The sequence below is a fragment of the Centroberyx gerrardi genome, chromosome 2 (assembly GCF_048128805.1).
Source record: "Centroberyx gerrardi isolate f3 chromosome 2, fCenGer3.hap1.cur.20231027, whole genome shotgun sequence".
Lineage (NCBI taxonomy): Eukaryota > Metazoa > Chordata > Actinopteri > Beryciformes > Berycidae > Centroberyx > Centroberyx gerrardi.
This window is the reverse complement of record NC_135998.1, coordinates 20,388,955-20,400,496: the sequence shown is the minus strand read 5'-3', so window position 1 is coordinate 20,400,496 and position 11,542 is coordinate 20,388,955. Positions and strand designations below refer to the sequence as shown.

General features: G+C 44.7%; 1 protein-coding gene across 1 annotated transcript in view; it reads right to left on the bottom strand.

Moving 5' to 3' along the window:
* Positions 1-4,827: 4,827 nt before the first annotated feature.
* Positions 4,828-11,542, bottom strand: part of ctif (CBP80/20-dependent translation initiation factor) — an 80,839-nt gene continuing 74,124 nt past the window's right edge. Inside the window, exon 14 of the mRNA XM_071896760.2 lies at positions 4,828-10,945. Within this exon, the coding sequence (XP_071752861.2) occupies positions 10,724-10,945 (222 nt within the window). The 3' untranslated portion in view covers positions 4,828-10,723. The remainder of the gene's footprint in view (positions 10,946-11,542) is intronic.

Here is an 11,542-nt window from a genome sequence, read left to right as displayed (position 1 = left end):
ACGCACACACACACACACACACACACACACACACACGCACACACACACAGTCAAACACTCAACACAAGGTATGTATAGGGCAGTATGAGGGGTCTGAGGAAGCAGGTTTCATAGACAAGGTATAATCAGTTTGTGTGTGCATGTGTGTTTTGATCATCTGTGTGTGTGTGTGTGTGTGTGTGTGTGTAATCAGTTCCAGAGGTGGCTGAGGGAGAGCCTGCATGTCCACAGACAAGGCAGTATGTTGTACAAGGGTCCACGTGACCCACTGGCCCTGTGCTCAGCTCTTTTATGTGTGTGTTTACACATGTACTGGGAACACGCCTCGCACAGCATGCCACCTCGCAAATCAAAGGACTGCTGGCACGCATGGGAGTGGGTCTGTAGAAGTATATAAGAGGAGGAGAGAGAGAGAGCGAGAGAGAGCGAGAGAGAGCGAGAGAGAGAATATGGGCTTCTCGGTGTTTTTATTCATTTTATTGCTTTTCAAGAGGTTAAGTGAATCTCATTTTCTCTACGTCTCTCTTTCTGTCTTTCTGTTTCGCTCTCACCACAGAACTTCCAGACTATCTGTCACAGAAGTTCAGGTTGCCTAGCAACAGGGTCGCACTTGTCGCAGCGGGTTGCCACAATGACAGTCGCTAGGCGGGAGTTCCAGCCTAGCAACAAAGACATCAGGTGTTACTTCCCGCTGCTCGTCTACGGACACTTCCCTCGGCTTCCAACGGCTGCAATGTGTGTGTGTGTGTGTGTGTGTGTGTGTGTGTGTGTATGTGTGTGTGTGTGTGTGTTCACTTCTGCTCCGGTGAGCAGCAGAAGCTCTGCTGACGCTACCCATGTCCCTTCCCCTGTCTCTAATTATGATTGTGTGTGTGCGTGCGTGCGTGTGTGTATGTGTGTGTGTGTGTGTGTGTGTGTTGATTTCTGCTTCAGTGATCGGTCACTGAGTGCAGCTCGCAGCGGAAGCTGTGCTCACGGCGGCCTGTCAACCACAAAGAAAGACACACTTCTGGGTGGCTGGTCTGGTCAGGCTTGCAAATGACATGCACACACACACACACACACACACACACACACATACACACACCACCGCACCTCACCTCCATATCCTCAAACATTACAGCCAAAGTTTATCTGAGCTGAACCCTAAGCTACAGTGAGAGAAAGACCAACAATTCCTCTCCAGTTTTTCCACATGAAACTCGCTGCTTCCTCACGGTGAGTCTCCTCTCCTCTGTGTCTGCGATGCTTTCCACCTTCCCTCTGTATTTTCCCATCCACTTCACCTTCCTTCTCCTCTCCTCTCCCTGTGTGAAGATCCGTCTGTTGACATTGGCAGCGTGCGTGTTGCTGCTGGCAGCAACAAAGTGAGAATACCGCAACGCGCTTGTCAGCCGGGGCCGCTGCTAGGGCACGCATGTTCCTGAACAACAGAGACGTCAGCCCATGTTCTGCACCCACAAATGAATTGTTCGCGTCAATAGTGTATACGAAACTGGAGTGTGACAGGATGTGCAACTCATATTTCTACTGCAAAAATAATGTGACATAAAACTGTAGTTGCATTGTGGTTTTGTGTCCAGCGAGTAGAAATGGCTATATATACTCTGCACAAATACTGTATTATTGATGCGTAGAGCCATTATTTTAGAGAGATTTAGCCACGGATGCATCCTTGAGTCAATTTACACTGTTCTACACTAGAAACCAATAATTTGTTAATTTCCTGACTCAGCAATCCCCCCACCAGAGGAGCCACTGAAACAGTTCATTCAGGAAGTGAGCAGGTCATGACATCATTTCCTCCACTGCCAGTCCAGGAAGCAAGAATATGGCTCACCAGCTTCCTCCCTGGTTGAGATTATAGGTTTTACTTTCCCTTGAATACCTCCATTTTTAAATACTTTGGAGAACGTTGTTTGTGTGTGTGTGTGTGTGTGTGTGTGTGTGTGTGTGTGTGTAGGCTGCTTCACCCTGCTTAAAGGATAATACCAGCGTTTCTTTTAGTTTATGCCAATCGTCTAAGTTGCCCTTTCTTGTAAATTATTCCTGCTGGTGTCTGTACACAGTCAGCATTGGTGGAGGTAATATGAGGGCTCGTTTCCCTCAGAAGAAGCCAATTCCTGCCATACACATTCCACAGACTTTAACACTGCCCCAGCTAGATAATCCATCACAGTAAACATGATGCCTCAATTTGGTTTTTGTCAGTTTCTGTTTTATCATTATTTCACAGCACCCGAATTAAGTGCTTTCATATCAATGCACGCATTACGTTACGCTCTGCTTACTGTCAATCACCTGACACCCACAGTAAGAAATGGAAGTCTCCTCCAGGAAATGAATCCTTCAACATCATGTCACCTTACAAACTTTATTATCACATCCATGTCTTTTTATTTAGGGCGTCTTTGTTAGCCGGGACAGCAGGTAATTTCAAGGTAGGCTTGAAAACAACAAAAAACAAGTAATTGTTAAAAAAAAAAATCAAATTATATAAGGCATACATTGCAAAATGATTGGGGGAGATGCAAAGTAGATGGAGACAGTAGTAAAAAGGCTACGACACTGATATTCTCCTTTAAGTTGATAAATTTAGTTCAGATGCGGGATAGATCTATGTGAGGTGCCAGAATAAGTATATGACAGACATATATCCAAACTGAAATGTTTGAATCCAAATATAGATGAGATGGAATCTGTTTTTTCGGGAAGAGTAAACTACAGCGCACTAGCTGCTGAGATGGAAGGGTCAAAAGAGCAAGCTAAAACCACTCCGTAGCCCACAGTTATTGATTTCTCCCACAGCAGCGCACGCTGTTGAGAAACATCCGGGGAGGCTTCTCTCGGTTTCGACTCCACTTTGTCTTACACAATATCTGGCCTTTTTACCCCTCAGACCAAATGGAAGAGTTTCTGCAGTGCTCTCCTCTGGCGCGCTTGTGTGTTGATCAAACACAGACACGACGCTTCGTGTTCAGACAGGCGGCATGGATGAAAAACAACATGTGATGCAAACAACATCAAGGTCTGAAAAGCACAACAGACATCTTATGAAATGACACAGACGTCCGCAGGTAAATACACACACACACACACACACTCACGATTTATTCTGGCCTCTTCAGACATGAGTGAAGCTGTTATACTAGCATAGTATTATATAGGGGTGTGTGGTAAGAGTGTGTGTGTGTGAGTGCAATCGTCTTTGTGAGAGTGCCCCCCCCCCCCTCTTTGGTTCGTCATCAAGGCCAGCTGAGCTACAGCCTGCTTTTGTCTGGCTCATACAATGGGTGGCACTGGTTTGATAGGTCACCCCGCGCACGCACACACACACACACACACACACACCCCATCCATCACTGCCAGCAGAAAAAGCAGGCGAGCTCAAACCATGATATGGGGCCATAAAGCATTTATGATTATTATGTGTCTATCCCCATGGCCCATATTATTAATATGAACCGTTCCAAACATGGATTTGATTTGAAACTCCACAATAAAAATGGCCTACATCATTCCATAGCCTACGGTCCTCTCTCTCTCTCTCTCTCCCTCTCTCATCCCCCTCTAGTTGGCCTACATGAACAAGTCTCTTCTCTCAGTCTCTCCTAATTTTCCCTCATTGTGTCAATCTAGGTTCAGACAAATATTAACCCATCCTGTTGTAATGTGATCTAATTGTAAATTAGTGACTTACCAGTTTAGGCTCTAACAGGATAGCTGGCTAACACTGCTTTATCCCCTAGGGCCAACATGCGTGTTCCACTGTCTGTTTTCAAGCTAAATCAACCGTGATGCTAATGCTCAGCCGGGGCAGGCTCTGTCTTTCTTCATCCATTTGCATTTATTTCTCCCGGTCTTTACTGTCCCGAGATTCTGCCGTTTCTATATTTATCTATACATTTAATCACTTCATCGCCCATATCCTTATCTCCCAACTCCTCCGCGTTCTCGCTTTGTCCCTCGACAAATCTCCACATTTATTCGTTCCTCTCCCTCCCTCTACTTCCACTAGTTTAACAAATTTCATTTCTTTCTTGACACTGGTTTTGCTGCACGAGTTGCTCCATAACGATCATTTGTTGCCCAATGTCACTGTTCATGTTGTTCTGCTTGCAGTGTTAAGAGGTGCTTACATGTGGTGTGATTTTAAAATTAAACAAAACCACTGTCACAAATCCATCTCTGTCAGGGATATGACTGTGATAATTGGTGAAAATAAGAAGCTATTTATGATGTTTCATGTTCATGGCATGTTTGAAGTGTCTCTCACCTGCATACATGTATTGAATATTCACGTAGGGGCTTTGACTGATGTGGACGGATGCTGAAGGACGTCCTAGGGCCGAGGGACGAGGTTCAGAAACCCAGTCCTCAATGGGGGGGACAAACCCAGTATGGGGAGCCCCGTTGGGAGGCCCACAGCCGGGGAGCCCCAGGCATGTGTCAGGGCTAACCAAAGGCAAATCGCTGGCCAAGGACATCCTACAACAGTCTCACAACACACACACACACACACACACACACACGTCTAAAGAGTGTATGGTCTTTACAATGTGTGACTATGTAAAGGTGAAGACATGTAAATGAGGCGTCCCAGCGTGTGCATGTATGATTTGTTAGTGTAATGACCTACTGTGGTGCCAGGATTAGTTACAGTCTATCTGGTAATAGCAGAGGAAAAAGTGGAGAAAATACCAAGTGTGCACCATTTTTTTCCCTTTTGTGATGTGTGAACATCTTCATTATACCACACTGATTTCAGAGCAAGCGCCCACATGACTATTGATAGTGAGCAGAGAGACAACACACCACAGCCTTCCATCACTTCTCTTTTTCTTGTTAGTTTATTTTTCAATTGCTTAGAAAAACAAAACAAACAAGAGCTCACAGATGACCCACTTCTGCAAATCTACAGCTTTGTCTGTGTGCCAACCGGAGCCTCGTTTTTTTCCAATATTCATGAGAATATGCAAATGAAGGTGCGTCGCATTCAATCGTCGAGTGAGTCACGTGACCCGGGTGAAGGGGTCTAAGGGCACACGGGGTGGGGAGGCTCCAGTGCCACAGATGAGGGGGCGACCCCCACCTGCCCCCATCTCCAATGAGAGCGAGCCGCTCTTTGCATAATGGAATTAACCGATAGGCATGTCTTTCTGTACAAACTGAAACATGGTAATACCACACTTACACACTTGCCAGCAAGCTAGGTATCACAACTGTTTCAGCTGCTTTGAAAACCCACCAGAAGGGAAAATTTTATATGACCTATACTTCATTTAAATAGAAACCTAGAAATAAAATAAAGACAAAAAAACAAAAACAAAAAAACATCAATGAAATAAAATCATCACTTCTTAGGCAGATGCACGCTTACAGACGATTAGGTTGCACCTCTCAAAACGTTCACTGTGAGCTTTAAAAACACCCAGTTCATCTAACTAATCATCTGGGGTGTGTTCCTACCACACATGATCTGGATTCTTGATGCAAGACAGAGAAAATAATAAAAAAACCACACATAAATCTGCCCACAGAGATTCAATGGGAAACTAAGTATGTGTATGTATGTGCATATACTGTATGTGTGTGCGTGTAGGTATGTGTGTGTGTGTGACTACCCCCGAGCAACTTAACATGAGCTGATTCCTGATAGGAACGCATGGGAAGGCCAACTTCTAGCCACACAACCATAACCAGTCTATCTAAAACCACATCGTGTTGCACTATGCCCCTCCTAGAGCTCTCAGTTCTTTTTAAATACTTGTAAATATACTGAATGCTGGATTATATATAGAGCCCATTTACAAATGGTACATGATTGGCTTGGTACGTCAATATCATAGTACACACGTTAGCAGGTCAGCCGGAATAAGGGTCACATATGACTAGCTAATGAGGTCATATAATAAGATTTCTTCTTTTCATCATCATCATCTTCAAATACACAGGTTAATGATTCTCATTTTTCTCAAAAACAAAGCAAGATTCAAATACAGTCGATATTAAACACTTGCAAAATGTCCACCGCAAAGAATGGCTTGAGTAGGAGAACAATTTGAAAAAGCATTTCACTTTTGTTTGTCTGTGTGCCATGCTCTTTTTTTGTTTTCACTTTTCACTTTTTTTTTTCTCTTACTCCTCAGATGAGCGCTGCGTTTTTTCAGCAACAGAATGATGTGAATAAAGAGTCAGTCTTGGTCATTCTCAGCATGCCCTCTGCTGCCACAGGCCTGCAGGCCCCAAAACACCCTATAAAAATGGATAGTTGACAAGGCCACTAGTCTCTTAAAACATCCTAAAAACCCTCACTATACTCAATCCATTTTTCTCACTACTGAGTTTTTTCATGTTAATCCACAACCACTGATTCAAATTCAACTTTTTGCTGTTTTTTTTTTTTTTTTTTTTTACTTTTAAAGCAAATCGCCTCAAAACAGTGCAAAACAAATCAAACCTGTGCAATAAGGCCTACCCCTAGAATATCTCATACATACAGACATTTTTTTCCTCATAAAAACAAGACTTCAAAAAAGAATACAATGACAGAAACAATAATTGATAAAAAATAATATAATAATATCAATGATGCGAATAACAAAGCATGGACATGCACGGCTTGACAGAGGAGATGAGGCAACCCCAAATTCCCCTGTAGGACAATGGACAAAAACAAAGAATCCTCAGAGAGCAGTGTCTGTTTTAATGCTTCTCTCCGCCCTCGGCCGACCCCCCACCCCTCCGGCCCGGTCCCGCACCGCAGCCTTTCTCCTGCTCCTATTGGGGACCCGGCCTGCGCTCGGGGTGTCGGGAGCTGGGGGGCTGGGAGCCAGGGAGGCTGGAGGGGTGTGTGCTGGGAGTGTGTCGTCTCACAAGGGCTCAAGCAGCCATCTGCCACCCTGCCCTCGCCAGCCTGATCCTTATCCTCAGCCCAGGCCAGGCCAGGCCAGCAGGCCCGCTGTCTCATCCCCACAAAAAGGCTTCCTGCTGGGGGGGGGACAAAGGCGGGAGGAGCTGTGGGAGCGCCGGAGCACGGCCCCGCGGCGAGGCCCTTTGACCCGGTGCCTGGCCCGGGGAGGCAGACGGCCGGGACAGACAGCACCGTGTCTACGCTCTCCCTCCTCCGCTCGCTTTTATCAGCCACACAGACCCCAGGGGCTGACGGAGAGACGGAGGAGGGGGGAGGAGAGAGGGGGGACGCAGAGGGGAGGGTGGTGGGCAAATGAACAATGGAGGGACTGACACGGAGTGCCCTAACCCCCTCTCCATTCATCTTTGGGGAAAGGATCTCTCTATTCCCTATGGACAAGCTGCTGCCCTCTCCTCGTCTCCGCTACATGACCCCTCTCTTGTCCATTCCCTCCTTTATCCTCCACTAGCCACAGCCAGGCACGCTCCCAGAGTCTGCGCGGCCAAGCACGCCCCTACTGGCCATCCAAGTCAGTCTGTATCAAATATACTTTCCAAAAAGCCTGAAAGCCATATCCTCTGTACTCTTGTTGGCTCTGGGCTAGTTGTTTATTGACTGGTTTATGGTTTGTTTATGGCAGTGGTCACCAATCTTGGAAGAATTATCCAATTATAGAATTCAGTACAATGATCACGTAACACAACGTTGGTTGATTTGAGCAAGTGTATTCATGTGGCCCAATCCCTTTTTAGTGCTGATAGCATGAAAGAGCCAACAACAAGGTGCCACTGTAAATAAAGTCAAATAGAATGACTGTATGATGGTAAAATAGTAGAGAGGCAGATTGACACTTGTGCACATTAGTAGGCTAGCCTGATACTGACCTCCCTACATGACTATGTATTGATCCTATAAAGGTAGGATGCATTCAAATGGGAGTGAAATAGACTGCATCACACTGAAGGGCTGGCTGTGATTTGTTTTGGATGCAAAACCTGTTTCAGCTCCAACCCTTGAATCTTTTATAGTACAGTAGACGAGTCCTAGTTGTTCTAGTTAGGTAGTCAAGCCAGACTGCTAGAAAAGTGAATGTCTGCTCAATGTGTATAACTGGTGTTACAGAATATAATCAAATGTATTTATCTATATCAGTAGATGTATTCTTACAATTAATATGCAGTGCTGTGAAAATGTGTGTAAATGAAAAGTACACCACCTGAAATGTTTTGTATTTTTTGCCATATTTTGGATATGAAGATATATATTGATATTGATGAAGATAACCTAATTTGAAATTTGAAAAATCACACTTTGCAACCATGTATGCAATTAATATAATCAGAGATGCAATTTCCTTGTGTGGAAAAAGTTACTACACCCCTACCTTTATCATCTCATCAAATGAGTAAAATTAGAATCAGGTGCACCAAAACAGGTACAAATGACTGAAACATCATTAGACTACATAGAGATCAGTGCCCAGTTGCACAAAAGCTCTTAGTTACATTGTATACCTTAAGCACTCTTTAAGGTTCCCCTTAAATTCAAGTGAGTTTCACAAAACCCACTTAAATCACCGCTCAGGGAATATCCTTAGATAAATCTGCAGATAAGGAAGATAAGATCCTTAAATCATCAAAAAAATCATCATTATATTATTGCTGATGAGTTGCACAGAGACCCTGATATTTCCTTTCTTTAAATGTTAAAGTCCCTCCCATGGTCATTTGTTTTTGTATTTTTTTAAACACATTAATATTACAATCATGTTTTATGTGTAGGAGGCTTCAGGCTATCTAGCCAGATAGCCAAATATGCTTACAGCATTCTTGTTGACTGAAATTCACCAAGCTAGCAGCTTGTTCAATGCATTTTCCCATTAGCTAGCTTGCAGCCAGTCCGTTTCTAGTACACAAAAATGATAAATAGTCTGGATGAAATACTCTGTATTACATGGTTTGGTGTCACAGAAATGTACACTTTGATGAAATTGCAAGGGAAGTTGTGAGTTTTATAGATCTCTGCTGAGCCTCTGGGGATCATGCACGATCCGCAGTGAGCGGTTGCCACGGTAACAAGGGACTAAACTGCAGTGTTACAGCTGAAACTACTGTAAAATGCTACATACGAGCCCCCTAAAATGAGGAGATCATTTTAGGGGCTTTATGGAACGATCCTAAAGAAATCCCTGGCCTCAGGGAATTATTTGCCTAATGGCTCAGCTACACTGGGTGCGTTTCTGTTCTGTCTGTTTGTGTGAGAAGGGTCGGAGCCGCAACTTTTGTGATACACATGGCTTCTATTTTTGTCGGACTACGCAGCTGTTGGACTACGCAGTTGTTGCGTATTTGAGCCATATAAATGTATATAAATGCCACAATTTTGCTTATTATAGTCATTTATCATCATATCAGTAAACAAAATAAAGGATACATAAACCAATGCCACTGAAATAAATGTTGGAGATGAGGTTATCTATGGATAGCCACTGAGAAGCTTCTACTTGGCAACAGTATGCAAAAAAAGGGACATTAGTACCCTATATGGTACATTAATGTTCCTCACGGTACAACTTGACTTGTTTATGGAAAGAGGCTAAGAGTCTAACAGCCCCGCGACAATGCATTTTGTGGAACTGTCCCTGCTGAGAATCGAACTGGGGTCTCCCAATTAAGAGACTGCAATCTAACTCCCTGCAGCACACTTTCACCCATGTGATCAAAAGTGGTGAACAGAGCGACCGACTGGCCGACTGACACTCCGATCCTTAGAGCCCTGCTGTCGCGGGACTAAACGTAAGCAAAACTAGATTGTGTTCGCTACCAACAGGTAAAATGTAGATAGGCGCAACACAACCAGTAGACCAAAGTGGAACAATAACGGACCTGGTGTAGCAGCTTAAAATGCCGTGCTGCAACTGGGCCGCAACAAGTTCGGATACGCAAATATTACACATGCTGTGTAGTTTACAGCGTTACCCATACAGGTCCGACGGATAATTCACAAGCTATCGAAGCTAGAGGTGTACTTATGTTTACATGCCAAGAAATTGCATGTGTTGATTTTTGTTGAATGAATGATTGCAACACATATGTTTTTAGTGTTATTTGTTAAACTAGGTTACCTTTATCTGTCAGTAGTCTTAAAATGAAGATTAAATATCCACATATCCAAATATATCAAAAAAGACTAAACTTCTCTCAAACTTTTTCACAGCACAGTGTTGTAGGTTAGGTCTTCCCTACATTGTTCTCAATGAGAAAAGGGATATGCATGTTTTGTTCTTGTCATTTAACACGCCAAAATAGAAACATATAAATGTGGCCATATTAGGCCATTAGGGGCTTTTATCAAAATTTTCCTGTGAGGTAGATCTTGCCTTAAATTTTTACTGCAAAACTTATTTTCTTCTGAAAGGTTGGTGATCACTGAAGTAGGGCTAAAAGCACTGGGAGAGGGTTAAGATGTTGATACAAATTTCTATCAGTAGCTCTGGGAGTGTAGGTTTAGGGTTTGGACTGGGACAGAGGCTGGGCCTGGTGTAATGGTCAGGGTTTGAGTGTGGTAGTTAGGTTTTAGTGTTGGTAGGCCTCGGCTGTAGTGGGGATCTTATAATAGTGGATGGTTCTGCTGTAGTATCTTGAAGCTTGGAGACCAGGGGCCTATTGCAGGATAGGGGAGCTGGCAATGTTGGGACCAGAGCATGGTGTATCATATGGGGCTTCAGAGTTAGAGGATCAGACTCAGAAAAATAAAGTGTATTGCCAGGGGCATTGGGGGCCGTCTCCTCTCCTCCCTGGGGGCTGGCGCCTAGGCGGTGGTGGTGAGCTTCTGGATGGTACGGTTGTAGTATTGGGTGGTGAGGGCCTCCAGGGGGCTCCAGCGGTGTGCATGCAGCTCGATGGCCTCCATGAGGAGGGAGCGGGTTAGCTGAGATTCGGCCGGACATAGCATCTTGTCCCTGGCTGCTGCGAGAAGATCTGTCATCATCTCTGGAAGCTGCTCCTCCAAGAGACGCCCGGTGCTCTGCAACTGGTGGAGGACAAAAAGGGGGATAGAGGGAAGGAGAGAGATAGCGAGGAAGGACAAAAATGGGAGGAGGAGGGCAAGAAGGAAGGAGGATAGGGAGGAAGAGGATTAGCAGAGATGTGAGGGAGAGGAAGGTTGGTGAAGAAGAGAACAAGGTCAGAGAGAGGAGGGAGAGGGAGGGAGAGGAGAAAGACAGATTATTGATTTCTGAATGAAAAAAAAAAAACACAATACAGATAAATAACTCTTAAACTGAGTGTGTACCACTGAGGGGTGTGTATTCTGAACACACCCCTAGACAGGAAAAAATATGGGTGGGAGGTCAGAATAAGGGTGTGTGTCCCTCTCTGAGAGCAGGATAGCATGTCTGGTACCCTGTCACTGTGGATACAGACAGACAGCAGAAAATCACAGGCCCTCTGGCCATGGAGCCGCGCGCGCGCGCGTGTGTGTGTGTGTGTGTGCGTGTGTGCGCGTGTGTGCATGCAAGTAAGTAATCGAGATTGCAAGGTTGTGGTTGCATTTGTGAGCATCTGGGAGCTGTTTGCCAACCAGAGCTCACTTTTCTTGCCCTCTCTCTTCCTCCCCCTCTCTCCCTCT